Genomic DNA, 15,667 nt, shown 5'->3' on the forward strand with positions numbered 1-15,667 from the left:
CACTTGAATTTTATGGTTTTGCTTTTGTGGAAAAGAAAAGCAGAGTTATTGACAATCCATCTTAATGACAAAAGACAGGAAAAGAAAGCAAAACTGACATCATTCCATTTGTAGAAGATAAGAAAGTATGCACAGATGTATTTCCTGGTGTAGTAATCGGAAATTTGGGTCCTAACGCTGTACGCCTTATCTTAACGGTGAATTGCAGGGTTAAGACAAGCTGTGCAGTTACAATCTTGCAGTATCGATTTTGGCAGGAAAAGTGTTCTAAGAGGTTTCCAACTCTCTTCCTGTCCAGGGAAGCTCACACATGGAACTTGATTTCTTCCCTGACTTTCCCCCCTGTACTGAATACTTTCAAGTGAACTTTTCCCAAAGGCAAACTAACATCCAGCTGACCAACACTGGCTTCCTTTGGGGCTCTGCCAGCCACTTCCCACTGAATCATGTAGCTGTGTCATGCGTCCCTCCTTTGAGAACTGGCGAGGTCCAAACAGTATCACAAGGCAACCTTCCAGGGCACGTTATCCAAAGCAGTAAGTCAGCCGCTGCCTGCATCCAAACAGCAGACTAAACTGGACCTGTGACTGTTTGCAAAGATGAGCCACATCCGTTGCAAATTGTGACTATAAACACTGAAGTCAGGGGGAAAAAATCAAATCTCTCAGGATGAAAAATCTCAAAACTATGCATAGAGGAATCAATTAGACCGCAGTCAGGGGTTTGAGTTCCAATGGGGCAACCATGGATAGCATATAGAACAAGCACTGGAATTTGATTTTTTTTTAAATCTATGAATTGGTAAAATGAAGGGAAAGTAAATTTTATTTGGAGATCAGGAAGGTCCTCCTTGGTGTCTAAAATTCCGTTAATGCTGCAGTTTTGTTCATTTTTACATGGAATTGTTTCAATGTATTTGTGAGATATATTTTCCAAAGACCAAAATTATTTCAGCATAGGTAATTGAAGGACTTGGTAGTTTGACTTTTAATTAACTCCGAAGCCTGGTGCCTTTGCATCGGGACTTCCCACTTGTTCCTTTTTGGGAGAAGAAAGCACACACTCCAAACAATGTCCCCAAAGCTGCCTGCTCAGGATAGTTCTTCCTTTCATAAATCTTACATGACAAGAGCCGTGGCCTCCCAGAGAGCTCACCGGGGAGTGAACTCTTCCAGAACTTTCGAAGTCATTGTACAAATATAGTGTTCGTGACCCTGTTAGTGGGAATCTTTGTCCCATCACTAGTGAATGATCAGCTTAGAAAAGGTGTGTTGAAAAGAAATTAGTGGCAACTATTTCACAAGTCAGTCAGCCGCTCTGCAGCCTGAGATGCTTTAAGCTGGTTGCTCTGCTGGTTTTGTCTCCTTTGAAACTGTCTTTAATTAAGGAAATTGCAATTAGTGCCTTTCCAGTCCAAAGATGTGTATTTGGCCACTTGACCAGGACCCGATGGAGTTACTTTACAATGATGTCTTTGTCACTGTGACCAAAACTTCTGAATCATTTTACTTCAGGGACATTGCATAGATACTAGTTTGGGTATCCTATCAACACAGGAACTGAGGAGCCAAGTTCCAATGACGTAGGTTAGTCTAACAAATCTTTGCCTTGTTTCTTCGCAGACACTGAGACTTGTGATTATGGCTGGCACAAATTCCAAGGGCAGTGCTACAAATACTTTGCTCATCGCCGCACATGGGATGCTGCTGAAAGGGAGTGTCGTCTGCAGGGCGCCCACCTCACCAGCATCCTGTCTCACGAGGAACAAATGTTTGTGAATCGTACGTACCGGACGTAAACTGCTTGGGACTTCACGCATCCTTCCAGTATCTTTGCTTTCTTTGGATCCCAGTTAAAGTAGTTCTCTGTGCCTTCATTCAGTTTATGAAGTCTCTCACCTGTGAACGATATAAAATAACCCACGTTATGTCTCCACTTCAGAATACCTTCAGATATGGTATAAGAAATCATTACTTAGCATTCCAGCAGCGACAGGTGGAACAGCAGCGTATAGGTTGAATCATGAGCAATTGCTATTTGATCTTTATTTTCCCCCTCACATGAAAGGTTATTTCCTGTTGCTCAATATAGCTCTTATCATGGTTAGTTATCACCACCATTTCTATTTTGACTATTTTTATGTGTTGTCAAAGTGAAGCATAAAGTTGATTTGAGGGTTTTTTTTGTTTTGTTTTGTTTTGTTTTCCCTGCAAATTACAGTAGTGTTGTGAATAGCACCCTAATTGTAACTCTGTATGCACTGGTTCTCCTCCAATGATCTCCTAACTTTAGAAAGTGAGCTACCCATCAAGATCACAGAGAGGTGAAGATTGAAAGCTCATAAAACCAAGTACTGGGGCTGTCTCCTAACATCTTAACTCATAGGAAAGAGGGGGTAGCTAGTTTTTATATAGCACATGGGTAGAACTACTTTGCTCATGGATGGTCAATTAAATGTATCCTCATGATGCCTTCTATTCTTCTGAAATAGTTTTGTTAATTTGTGATTTGGGTACAGTTCACTGAACTTTATTGCATGATATTTTAGTTAGCAATTTATGTCATGGAAAATATCTTTGAAAGTAATTTTTCAGAACTACTTGGCCTTCATGTTTATTGTTTTGAGCAAAGATGTATTTTTTTTTCCAAGAGAAGGGAGACTGTATAATAAAATCTAGTGTATTTCAGTGGTCTACTAAATCTTTGAAAATGGCATAGATTAACAAGAAAAGTAAGTGATCACTTTCTATCCTGAGTAAAGATAGAAAAGTATTTAGTTATGGTTAATTTCCAAGGAAATGACTGCCTCTGATTTTATTAATTTTTTCATAGTGTTTGAAAATGTGCTTGTTAATTTTAATTTAGTGCTCATTGGGTGGAAGAAGGATAAACTAGGAAAGATTTTATTTTTATGAACAGCTAAGTAAAAAACCAGAGAAGAGGATGCATAACTCACTCTGAAAATATTTTTCTTTGAAATGGTGCTTTGGAACAGAGGTAAAACGTCTGCCTTCTGTCCTTTAGGTGTGGGTCATGATTACCAGTGGATAGGCCTCAATGACAAGATGTTTGAACATGACTTCCGCTGGACTGATGGCAGCCCCCTGGTAAGATGCTGAGGAGAATGAAAGCATTAGGGTCCCGGGCACGCGTTTTATGTTAGAGAGTGAGCAATGGGCTGGCTAGCATCACTCTGTGAAGCAAGTAAGGAGGAAGGGGCTACAGCTAACTCATCCAGCCACCAGGGCCCTCTCCCAGAGCTGTGGCACTCAAGGACAGTAGAGCAGACTCTGCGGAAAGGGCCAGCTAGACGGTAAAAGGTGTGCTGCCCCATCCTTCCAGATGGCTGACTTTGCTTTTTTAGCTTCAAAGCAAACAGGGAAAGAATAAATGTGAGAGAGGCAAGACAGTCTTTTACAAGTACCTTTTTTCTTCTTACACAATTGCAGTGAAATTCCACTATAAAGCAGGACTCACTTTTATGTAGGAAAAGGGTTCGATTTTTAATGTAAGGAAGTTTACAGTGTTGTAAATCTCCTTCCATTTCAGTACTGCTGAATAGTCTTTATTTATGTCTTATTTATTTCTCTTTCTTAACGTAAGAAATATGACTTGGAAATTCTGGCTACAACTCTGCTTAAACTGTACTTGTTTTTGTTTGCTTTTTCTTGTTTTGTTGCTTTTGGTTTTTAGGAAGGGGTTCACTATGTAGGCCAGACTGGCCTGCCGCTCAGTATGTAGTGCACTAAGTTCTTAAACTGAATGGACAAGAGACCTAGTGTTTTCATACTCGCCCAGCTGTGATTTGCCACGCTGGATGTACTTGGTGCCACTGTTCATAACAGTCACTTGGGGAGAATAATTAAACACCTTTTCCCAGGCCTCAGTCCAGATGTATTCTAGCAAAACCTCCAGCAGCTGTGGTTCTCGGGCAATTCCCCGGTGTTCATGAAATGCCATCAGCATTGAGATCCACTCAGCTGGACAGTAAGTGTAAATTAAGTTCTAAAATTGATAACAGGAAAAAACTATGGGTAATTTTTAAGTTTTAGGTTTAAGCTCTTGTATATGAGTTACTTAAATGATTAAATTTTATTTACTACCTGCCAGTCACCTGGATTTGTGTTTGGCAAAAGGAGGGGGGTCATTCTGGATTCAGTCCTGAACTCCTGTCTACTTCTGGAAGCTCTGCTCTATCCAGGGACTCCTATCTGGACTCTTAGGGCTCACCACACATCTGGGTCTAGATATTCACTGAGTTCACCAGTTAGTTGGGTTCTTTGTCCAAAGTCCCCAAACTGCTGTTACGAGGCCTGTACCTGATCTCAGGACTGTGTCCACAGTGAATGTTTCTTTCGGCTCTCAGGACTGTGTCCACAGTGAATGTTTCTTTCGGCTCTCAGGACTGTGTCCACAGTGAATGTTTCTTTCGGCTCATCCCTTCTGCATGTGCATAAACAGCGTAATTTATTATGATTTTTATTTGAGAAAAATAAAGCTCAGCTGGCTCCCTCTCTGTCATCACTGAGTCTGGGAAATTAGCACTACTTGTCATTGAAGTTCATAAGGAGGCTTTTGGCAAGATAATTTGGTTTCTGTGAGATGGAAATACACTATAGAAAAAACTTCAGGGAGAGATTTCTTGTACTGTGCGAGGAGGGCAGTATAGAATAGTTGATAATGGAAGGAGCTGGATGGGTCCTTACAACATGGCAGCTCAGGAAGCAGAGGGTGACTGGACACAGGAACCAGGCAATAAATAGCCTTCCAAGTCCCACCTCTAAACATCCACTCTGCCAGCTGGGTCCCACTTCCTAGAGGCTCCCCAACTCCATCCAGATAACAGCACTGCTGACTAGCAAGCAGTCAAACCATGGGCTGCTGAGGGACATTTCAGAACCAAGTCTTAACAAGGTGAGCTGGAACAGGCATCAGGCTTTTACTGCTTCCCCTTATTGAATTCTGGTACAATAACCGGAGTCCTACAATAGTCTCTGCTCAAGTCTCACTACTGCGGGTCTTCCCTTCTCACACTTTAGAGAGAGGTGTAGTTAGTTCCTTGTGAGCTGCTCTTTAGAACAGAAACCGAATGCTCATGACTGAACTGGTCAAGTTGGCTTGGCACTACATGTGTCTTGTAGATCTGGGCCACTACTTCCCTCCCCATCCCCGTTTTGATTTCCTGTCACATCTAGAATAAAACCTATATCGCTGAGCTGTAAGCTAGCTCAATAAGACCAGATTGACTTCTTTCTGGCAACTATATGGAGTATTAAAAATATCTTAGGGAATGTACCTTCTCTGACATATATGTGACACACAGGTGAGGTTGAGATATCATTTTCCTACTCCACAAGAAAGCAAATCAAGTCACTTGTATTTGTGTTGGTTATTTTTGTATTTACTTATTAGATGTCCTTTGACAATTTCGTGTATGTAGGTAAAGCTGTAGTGCCTTCTTATCAGTCTTACTCTCATCCTTTCTTCTCTCCCTCTCTCTCTCCTGTCATCTTCTCTCCTCTCTACAAATCCCTTTCCCACATTCACATCTTTTTGTCCTGTTTTGTGTCCCATTGAGTTTCACTAGAGTGGCCTGTGTGACCTTGGGTTTCGAGCTGTGCGTTGGAACCTGATGTGATCACCACTGGGTACACATCTGAAGACAATGACTGTGTCTTCCCCTGAAGCCATCAGTAGCCAGCTGTTGAGCCGGGAGGGATAGGGCCTGGAGTCCCTCCTGAATGTACGCATGACTGTTGACAGGCCCAGTCTTGAGAAGGCCCAGTGTAAGCAAACATAGCTGCTGTGAGATCGTATTTTCGATGGCTGTGCCATGCTAAGAGGATAATAGTTTACAACTGTCTTCCTATCTTCTCTCTCTGGTGATCCTTTTACCCCGTCTGTGCCCTTACATTTTTCATGTAGGCAGAAACCTCTTGTAAAGTTAATCTAATTATCATTTCTACACTCAAGATTGGCTCTAAATTCAGCAAAATAGTGAGCACCATGCTTTTTTCAAGGGAGAAATACCTGTTTGGGATATTTTTAAGGGAAGACAGAATAATGTAACACAATAACTACAGAACATCAACTGGAGCCGTAGTCTCAATAATTCACACATATTATAAAAGTCTTAGGACCAAGCCTTGACTAAAATAAATCATGTAAACAAGCAAGGTTTATCAAAGAAATGACACAAGTACATCCAGAACAAACTGATGCACCCATGGTTTCCTCTTAATCCAGTCTTTGTGTCAAACAAAAAAAAAAAAACATGTTAAGGAGTGTCCGCTAACTTTGAACATCTGGGAACCGAAGAGCACAGCTGCCCACCAGCCTGTCTACACTTGACTGATCTCTGGCCCACTTTTCTCCTTCAGATCCACCCTTCCCTCTGTCCCCTTCCTTTCTGAGACAGCCTAGGTGTCTCCTGAACTCCGTCCTAGATCTCTGCATAGTCCCCATCTCCATGCAGGCACTGGCTAAAATAGCTTTCCTTTGTTTCACTGTTTATTCCAAGGCTTTCTGCTTTTGAACATGTCCCTTTTAGTGCCCAAGTCTTCATCTGAAAAAACAGTACCTGCTTACACTTGGGGAAAGGGAGTTGACCATGTGTAATATCAGGGACATCGTTTCTGTATTAGACTGCTTTCTGTCCTCTTCTACTCTCTCAGAGTTTTTTTGTTTGACAGTTATTAGAGTTATTCATCTTGGGAGGTAGAGTGGTAGCAAAAGGAACAGAAAGATATTTTCTATTTACCTGATGCTGTCTTTTGCTATTTGGTATCTGAGAATAATCAGTATAATCCATGGGGGAAAAAGCTTTAATTAGATCTCAGTGTCAGTGATTTCATTTATCGAAATAACTAAACTTTGTTTCCAATAAGTTCATAGTATAATCATATCATATTTAATATGATTGTACTTCATAGTTAGACTAATTCAGTTCATGTGCCTGGGCTAAATTAGTGATGCTATTTGGCTAAGTCATCAGAATCGCCTGTATTCCTCAGATTTTGATTAATCTTTACATTTTATTGGCCTCTGTAATAAAATGTTGATAATATTGATAAAAAGTCAAACTCTTGGTTATGTTATATTTAAGAAATCTTTGGGGGTATTTGCCCAATGAATTTCACAAAGTATAGTTCTGAATACAATAGTATCCAACCTTCTCTTGCGATTTGTTTTTGTCCTTATTTTTCTCAACACATTTCGGTTTTCCCCTTGTTTCTTGGCTTTCTCCTGGTCAGTTGCTCTTTACCTTCAGTACGTCTGACAACACAGTACACTCAATGTTCTATCAGAAGTACCAACAAATGACTTGGGCTATGAATCCCTTTCCTGGTCACCTTAGTTATGTGTTCAAAGTCACTAAGTTAAATTCTCCAAGTTAAGCATGCATTAAAGCCTGAGAAGGTGGACAAACTTTTCTTATTAGGCATTTATACTGTTAGCTGACTTTGAGGTTGTTCCTTGCACCAACTGTTAAATGAACGGTTTGTCTCAAGTGTTTTCTCTGCTGCCACTGACATTCCCTCTCCCTGGACACTGAACTCTTTTATGCTCTCTTTCTTTCTTTTTCCCCCTTTTGTTGAAGATAGATTTTTTTCTCACATAGTATGTCCTGATTACAGTTTTCTCTCCCTCTACTCTTCCCAGTTCCTCCAACCTCCCCTCCCATCCAGAGCCAGCCCCCTTTCTGTCTTTCATTAGAAAACAAACCGGCTTCTATGGGATAATAATAATAAAGTACGATATAAGATAGAATGAAAACTAACACATTGGGTTAGGACAAAATGAACAAACAAACGGAAAAAGAGCCCAAGAGAAGGCACAAGAAACAGAGACCCAGTAATTTTCACACTCAGAAATCTCATAAAAACACTAAATTGGAAGCTATAATAGATACTCAAAGGACTTGTAGGGTAAGCAGAGAGAAGAAAAAGAAAAAGGAGAAAATTTAAACAACATCAATGAGAGAGAGAGAGAAGGAAGGAATGAAGGAAGAAGAGAAGAAGGAAGAGGAGGAGGAGGAAGAGGAGGAGGAGGAGGAGGAGTCCTGACATGACATTGTGAAACAAGGAACCTCCAAAGATGCTGTGGAGTTCATTTTCTGTTGGCTGTCTACTGCTGGGCATGCAGCCTGCCCTTAGGAGCAGTTGGTTTCCCAGCAAGACTCCCTTGGAGCAAACTAAATTTCCATTCTCAAGTAGTTTTCAATAGGACATAGCTTCTGTGTTAGGGATGGAGCATGTGTCCACTTCTCCTTTTAGCTCTAGGGACCCCATCCAGTGAAGACCCATGCAGTTCCTGTGCATGCTGCCTCAGTCTCTCTCTAAGTTCATACATGTCCCGATCATGTTTATTTAGAAGACTTTGTTCTCTTGGTGTCCTCCATCCCCTCTGACCGTTATACTTTTTCCATCCCCTCTTCTGTGGGGTGACCCTGAGGGGAGCAGTTTGATGGAGTTACCCTGTTTAGGGCTTTATTCCTTTCTTAAGATTCTTCATTCAGTGTCTTCCCCTTGTTTTCGGTGTGAAATTCTAACGATCAGCACTGCAGACAAAGCACACCACTTCCATTTGCTATATTTTAAGATACAATCTGTTGATCTCATAGATTTGAGGAGAAAGACCACCGAGAATAAATCCATGGCCAAACTAATTAAAGCAAGCTTATTTATTCGTGCACATGGGCTGCCTCTCACTAAGGCAGGGTTCGGGAGATCAACACTGGACAGGGTGAAGATAAGGGTTTTTATAACTCAGGAGTAGGGGCTTTCCAAATGGGGGACTTAGCAGGCAAATAAGTGGAGTTGCAGAAGCAGAACATAAGCACAAGTTGGTCATAACAACCTCCTGAAACAGAGGCATGGCTGCAAGGTGGTCATAACAAGGTGGCCATCATAACTTTCTGAAACAACAGCATGGTTGTCCACTCCTGAAACAGGCAGTACAGAATCATTTGTAGTTAAGGTTACAGGTAGGGCACAGCCCAGTCCTTGAGAAACCAAGATTTAATCATAAACAAAATAAACCTAGTTTGTTTTTGGTAAAAGATGACTTCTCAGTCCAAGATGGAGGCAGACAGGTTTATCAAATCTTTTAGTAAATCATGACCTCTCAGTATTGTGATGTCCATACATTTGCCCCGATGCTAAGCATGTTCTCAACTCTTGCTCTAAGTTCATCTCAATACATTGGAATATCTTGCACACTAGATTTCCTGCTCCACTCAACAAGGGGTTGAGAATTAAGCTGTGGGCCTTAGATTTAAAGCTGCGTCCATGTTTATTTATTTCTCTTTGACCCCCGGGAATAGTATTCTTATAAGGGAAGGGACTCCCCATGGCATGCATTGACCTCACTGTGGTTAGCCTACTCCCAAACCCAGTAGTGTCTACATTCACACATCAGAGGCATGGATGAAACTACTTCAAAGGACGTGGCACTTTGAATGGATGTCCAGAGATTAAGGAAGGGAAACAACTAGAAATTCAACTTTCCTACAATAGCTAGGAAGCTTTTGGAAAATTTGATTTAAAAAAAAATTCTCTGGTTTCATTCTTTGGCAGTTTCTACCCGCCTTTCACATGTTTACGTCTGTCAATCCTGCTTTGTCAGTAGTCTCTGTGGAGCCCTCAGAGGGTGTTGGCTTCTTAAGCACAACATCCTAGATCTCTCCCTTCACTGTCCAGTCAACTGTAGGGAGGTTACGGAGTCTTCCTCAAACCTGTGTGTTTCCAGTAAGTTCTAGAATAAGTTTACTGAATCACAGGGCTATAAATGTCATATTTCTAATTCTAACCATCTTAGCTTGCACCTGAGAGTTGTACTGTGGACTAAAGTAGGTTAACTAATAGTATAATTAATTTTAATTGCCATTTTATGGAAAACCCATTTAAAGTACTTCTGAGCAATGACTGAATCTCCCTCCCCATTTTAGTAAGTGTGATTAATATTGTCACGCTAACATGAATTCTGATGATTCCGCTCCCTTCTTCACCAACCTATTACTAGAGTTGTGACACAGAAAAAGCCACATTGGTGTGGGCTTGCCTTTACATCTAGAGATCCTTTCCCTTTTCTCATAAAATGGACAGATACGTCTGACAAACAGTGCATTGTGGGGAAAAATAGCTTTGAAATGAATAGAAATCATACAAAAATAGTCTATAACCTAGAGAGACATTCTAAAGGAACAGAGAAAGGTGGTAAGAAATCACAGACAATAAACCATTACCCTTTCTTCTGCAGTAATGTGCCATTACTGTCCTTTCACAAATACCAAAGGGTCTGTCCTTTGTCTCCTGCACATCATGGGCAACAAAAGGGAACTGGGAATGCCAACTAATTCAGAGATGTTTGCTGGACTTGTTCATAGGTTTCTAACCACAAGAAACGGTTGTATATGATTTGACAGAAAATGATCCCAAATAAAATCCTCATATATACATATATATGTTTTTAAAATAGTATCTATAAGTTTTAATTATATTTAAAATATATATATATAAGTTTTTCAAACAATATTTTTCAAAGTAACAAGTAGAGAGAATTTTGAGTTTTCACACAAAGAGATCATAAATGTTTAAGGTGATCAGGTACTCTAATGTGATTATTTCATGTTGTTTCCGTGTATTGAAATATTACACTGTATGTTAAAATATATATTATTGTGTGTCAGTGAAATATAAAAATATTTTTAAAATCTGTTCTTCTACAAAAGAATCTTTGAGTTTGACATATTCGACTAGGAAGTCTTAGAAGGCTTTTAAAAAAAGATAAAGATATTTGTGCATGCTTCATCTGTGATGTGGTTTTAGCTCCAAGCCAAATGCCACATCTTTGTGAACAAGTCACACTGCATGTCAATATTAATTTAATTATGTTAAACTTTGCAGGCTTCATTATATTAACCCAAAAGCCAAGAAAAACATATGCTCTCTCTTCAGCCTTTAACATATTAGTCATGAGTAGAAGACTGTAGATTTCTTTCTACCAAAGACCACGACATTGTTAATGAAAAATTTTACTTCTGTTGTGGTTTAATTTGATTTGAATCAACAGATGTTTCTTCTGAACTTACATGCAGGATATTATGAGTCATAGTGTGGTTCTAGGGCACAAAACTCATGTCTATACCTTTTGTTCTTGGTGCTCAGATGTTTAATGATGGCTTAAATCACTGAAATACAGTGTTTGCCACCACTGGAAAATCAGCTTGTAATTGACAAGTTTGTCCGGCAAGTGAAGAAAACTTAATGAATGCAGGGGTCCCTTTTCCAGCACGGCCACAGGAAACTTTGGAATCACATGCACATGTTTAAATTTAACTGCTAATTACTTTAAGGCAATGCATAACCATGGAAAAAGCAAAGAGAAAGAAGCTGAGTGCTTTGGCACTTTCTCCGGCATTTAATTCCTTAGCATTTCATGACTGACGACTTGTGCAAACAAGTTTGAGCAGAGGAGGAGCCCCCTGGCACAGTGCTTTGTGTGGATTAAGTGCATGTTGCTCCCCCGGGCTCTGCCTGGGGCCCCTGTCTCACAGTGGTCTCACAGTGGGAGTCACTTGCATCCCTCTGGAAATGCTGTGGATAATTGCTGCTTTGTCAGGCAGTGAACTCACACATTTCCCAAGATTAGTGCTGTACTCAAGAGCGGCCAGATTGTCTCTCCTGCACAGAACTTCGCCAGCTAGGAAAATAATGGGCACATTGCCACTTTAACAGCTATCTGGAGACCCCAAGTTAATTTTCCTTCCCTTCAGCATATTCAGTTTGGTGGAATCCAACTGCAGGCTTCCAGTGGGTAGCAACACCCAGACAAATGCCTCTTTCTGCTCCGAAACAAAGCTGCTCTTTTCTTTTTCAGTTGTGGGTTCAACTAAATGATAACAGAAAAACCATAACCCCCAGTGAAACATAAATAAATCATGACCCAGACCAGAGTGCATGGATCAAAAGAGGGTATACCTACCTTGTAGGGAAGGCATTTGCCTCATTCAAGCAAAACAGTTAAATGTGACCCCTGCAGACTACAAACAAATGCCTATTGTGTCCCAGAGCTATCCAGGAGGGAAGACATTTGAATGGTACCAAATGTTTTGATTTTTGTCTAGGAGGTCCCTGTGCCTTTTTCTCAGATAACCATTTGCCTTGTGTTCAGAAAGACCGACATTGATTCTAGAGGTTATCTAGTGAAAAGCTAACTACTGATCAGTGTGTGTGCATCTATGTGAGTGTGTGAGTGTGTGTGTGAGTGTGTGTTGTAAGTAGGTACCCAGGCTCTTACAAAAGTGACATGTTTGTGCGTGCATGCGTGTGTGTGTGTGTGTGTGTGTGTGTGTGTGTGTGTGTGTGTGTGTGTGGAGAGAGAGAGAGAGAGAGAGAGAGAGAGTTGTAGGTAAGTACCCATCCTCTTTCAAAAGTGTTTTATATACAGAATTTGCTTGTATTCTTTGGCAATAATCTGCTTGACCTTGGTGGCATGGCCTATATTTGGATTTTGTTTGTAGCTCTCAGAATTTAGTAGTGTTATAGTGGGTCCCAGGCACAGAGAATTCAGCTTGCAGTACAGGTATGATATTTTCAGAACATACGTTTTCAGATTCACACAGCAGGTGTTTCATTTTTATGCATTGGTGCATAATTATTTATCAGTCCTGCTGTAAAGATGTTTGGTGGATAGACCAGATGTGACCTTATTTCTGATAAAATTTTACCATTGATGTAAATCATCAGCTATTAATTATTAATAGGAACACAGAAAAACAAGCTTTTGTAGACGCTTCTTTTAGGCAGAAAATTCTTCAGGCAGATATAATAGTCAATAACAGAACAGCATGGGATTAGAAGTTACTGTTTAGCCAAGGTCTTTCTTGTACTAAGAGCTTTCACAAAACTAGGAGAACATGTCACAGATGAACCTTTAAATTTTTTTTTCTCCATGCGGAGTTAATAATTGTGAGTCTAAATGCTGGCAAAAAAAAGGTATGACCATGATGAGCGGTCTATGTCACCACCTAGTGGTCACATTATGCTTTGTATTTCAAAATGAATGCCACTACAATATGCAAGAATGTTGTTTAGCTTTCTATAGCCTTGAAATGTATAAAACTGTAAACTCTATAGTTAAATGCAAAATGAGATAGTTTGCAAGCATAGCATAAAGCTATCAGGCAGTCGTATGCTTGGAAGTTTAGTAAATTATCCCTGGAAAGTTGTCAAGATTACTTTTACCAATAGGGTGTGTATGGTATTTAAATGTTTTTAGCATTATCAAAATAGTTCCAAAACATATTCCTTAATTACTCTAGGAAATCCAAAGTATAGTGAATTTTAAAGTATAAAACACAATGGCATGTAAGCTGAAGAATTATAGCTAAATATTTGGGTGGATACAGAGAGAGATATAATGAGGTCTTTGCAGTCACAGATTCAGGACTTCTGATGCCAGTGATATCTGAGATAACCAGCAGCACAAATTTCATCTGTCTGTGATGGGAAGCCCGCGTTTACCAAGTGTCCATTAGCTTTCAAGTCTGCATGATAGGCAGTTCCGACTTTCCCCCTCACAGGGAATGTTTCCGTCTACTCCTCTGGCTATTGTGGGGCTCCTCTAATACATTTCAGCAGAAATTCCTCTGCTACACAAGTCTGTATGCCTAAGGACACCCTCAAATTCTTCCACACACACCCTAGGTGCCAATAATTACTAGGGCTATATGAGTAGACCCGTGTGCATGCTTGTGTGCACGGGCATGTGTTTGTGTGTGCATATGAAACAGAGGTACATCTCAAAGCTATGGCCCACTTGCAGATGAAATGCAATATCATTTCATGTCTATGACAACTCTGTTTCCTTTTCTTCTCCACATTGTACTGGCCAGGAGCCAGCAGAAGAGACTGCCACAGTCTCTAGAGAGAGATTCATTGGGAAAACCAGGGTTTATTGATTTTCACTGTGGTTATCGACCAAGTTAAGTAAGGTCAAGTGGAAAGAATCTGAAGGGCGCTAGCTACTGCTCAGATTCTTTTTAAAGTTTTTATTTATTCTTCTCTCATCTATTACATCCCCACAACAATGTTCCCTCCCTCACTCCCCTTCTCTCCCAGATCCACTCCACCTTCTCCAGTTCCCTTCAGAAAAGAGCAGGCCTCCCAGGAATATCCACCCAACATGGCATATCATATTGCATTAAGACTAGGCACATCCCTTCATGTCAAGGCTGGGTGAGACAACCCACTAGGAGGAAAAGGGTCCCAAAATCAGGCAAGGGAGTCAGAGACAATCCCCGCTCCCACTGTTAGGAGTCCCACAAGAATACTAAGCTACACAACTGTCACATACATGCAGAGGACCTAGCTTAGACCCATGCAGGTTCCCTGATTGTCACTTTGATCTCTGTGAGCTCTGTCTAACGTCTGTCTGTGGGTTCTATCAGTTGCTGGATGAAAGAAGCCCCTCTGATGATCATTTGGCTAGGCTCTGGTCTACTAGAAGTGTAGTAGAATATTATTAGGAATCACTTCATTGACTTTTTTCTTATTTTGGCCAGTCATGTTTGGTTCTTTCCTAGGTTTCTAGGCTGACAGCTTCTGGTCCCTGGCCCTCTAGCAGTGTGAGGGGTGGGCTCCCTCTCTTGGTAATGGCCTCTAATTACTTTAAAGGTCTTAGTTTTTTGTTTGTTTAAATTTTCATTTATTTATTTTATGTATGAGTGCACTATCTGCATGTACGCCTTTAGTCCAGAAGAGGGTATCAGATCCTGCTATAGATGATTGTGGGCCACCATGTAGTTGCTGGGCATTGAACTCAGGACCTCTAAAAGAGCAGTCAATGCTCTTAACTGCTGAGCCATCTCTGTAGCTCAAAAGGTCTTAGTTTTAAGGTGATGGTAAAAGAGATCTAAACCAGGTATTTTTTAAAGTTTTCTTTTAGATTTATTTTTGTTTGTATTGTTTTGTCTGCTTGTATGTATGTGCACCACATGCATGCCCGGTGCCTGCAGAGTTCAGAAGAGCACTTGGTACAGAGTCCCAGCACCTACATGGTAAGCTAGAGGTCAGACATCACATCTTGTGTCATCTCTCCAGCCTCTTACTAGATATTTTATTATTCTATGAATTCCTTAACTTGTGTCCTAAAGATTTTGATCTTCAAATTGAAATTTACTTTTCAAGACGGACTTTTAGATTACTTATTGCCACATTATTAATGCTTTGAGAGCTTTGTACAATGTGTTTTGATCACCCCCACCCCCACTCCTCTCCTCAAGTCACTTGAAAATATTATTCTGTATTCTTTGGTAATTTCATAAATGGAGGTGGTATATGTAGATCATATCCACTCTCTCTCTCTAACTCCTCCCAGACATTACCACCTCCTCCTCCCACCCCTCCTCCTGCTTCTCCTGCTTCTTCTCTCAAGAGTTCTTTAAAAATTCCCAGTATAGACAAAAACAACAACAACAACAAAAGAAAAACCAAGTATTGTTTTGGAGTGGTGCATGGGGGAAAAGAGTGTATCAGTTTATACTTAAGAACCTTTTGTAGCTGGAAGTTTTTCTGTGTCTCGCCTGGTCTGCAGCTGCTCAGACCCAAGTAAACACACAGAAGCTTATATTAATTAAAACTGCTCAGCCATTAGCTCAGGCCTA

General features: G+C 40.5%; 1 protein-coding gene across 3 annotated transcripts in view; it reads left to right on the forward strand.

The window, feature by feature from the left end:
- The window catches only part of Vcan (versican), a 102,186-nt gene that overhangs the window by 71,193 nt on the left and 15,326 nt on the right, over positions 1-15,667 (forward strand). For all 3 annotated transcript variants that reach the window (XM_052743638.1, XM_052743635.1, XM_052743639.1), the window contains 2 exons: positions 1,623-1,781; positions 3,025-3,107. In XM_052743638.1, the coding sequence (XP_052599598.1) occupies positions 1,623-1,781; positions 3,025-3,107 (242 nt within the window). The remainder of the gene's footprint in view (positions 1-1,622; positions 1,782-3,024; positions 3,108-15,667) is intronic.

This window comes from Peromyscus californicus, unplaced genomic scaffold, assembly GCF_007827085.1.
Source record: "Peromyscus californicus insignis strain IS unplaced genomic scaffold, ASM782708v3 Scaffold_18__1_contigs__length_77618521, whole genome shotgun sequence".
Classification (NCBI taxonomy): domain Eukaryota; kingdom Metazoa; phylum Chordata; class Mammalia; order Rodentia; family Cricetidae; genus Peromyscus; species Peromyscus californicus.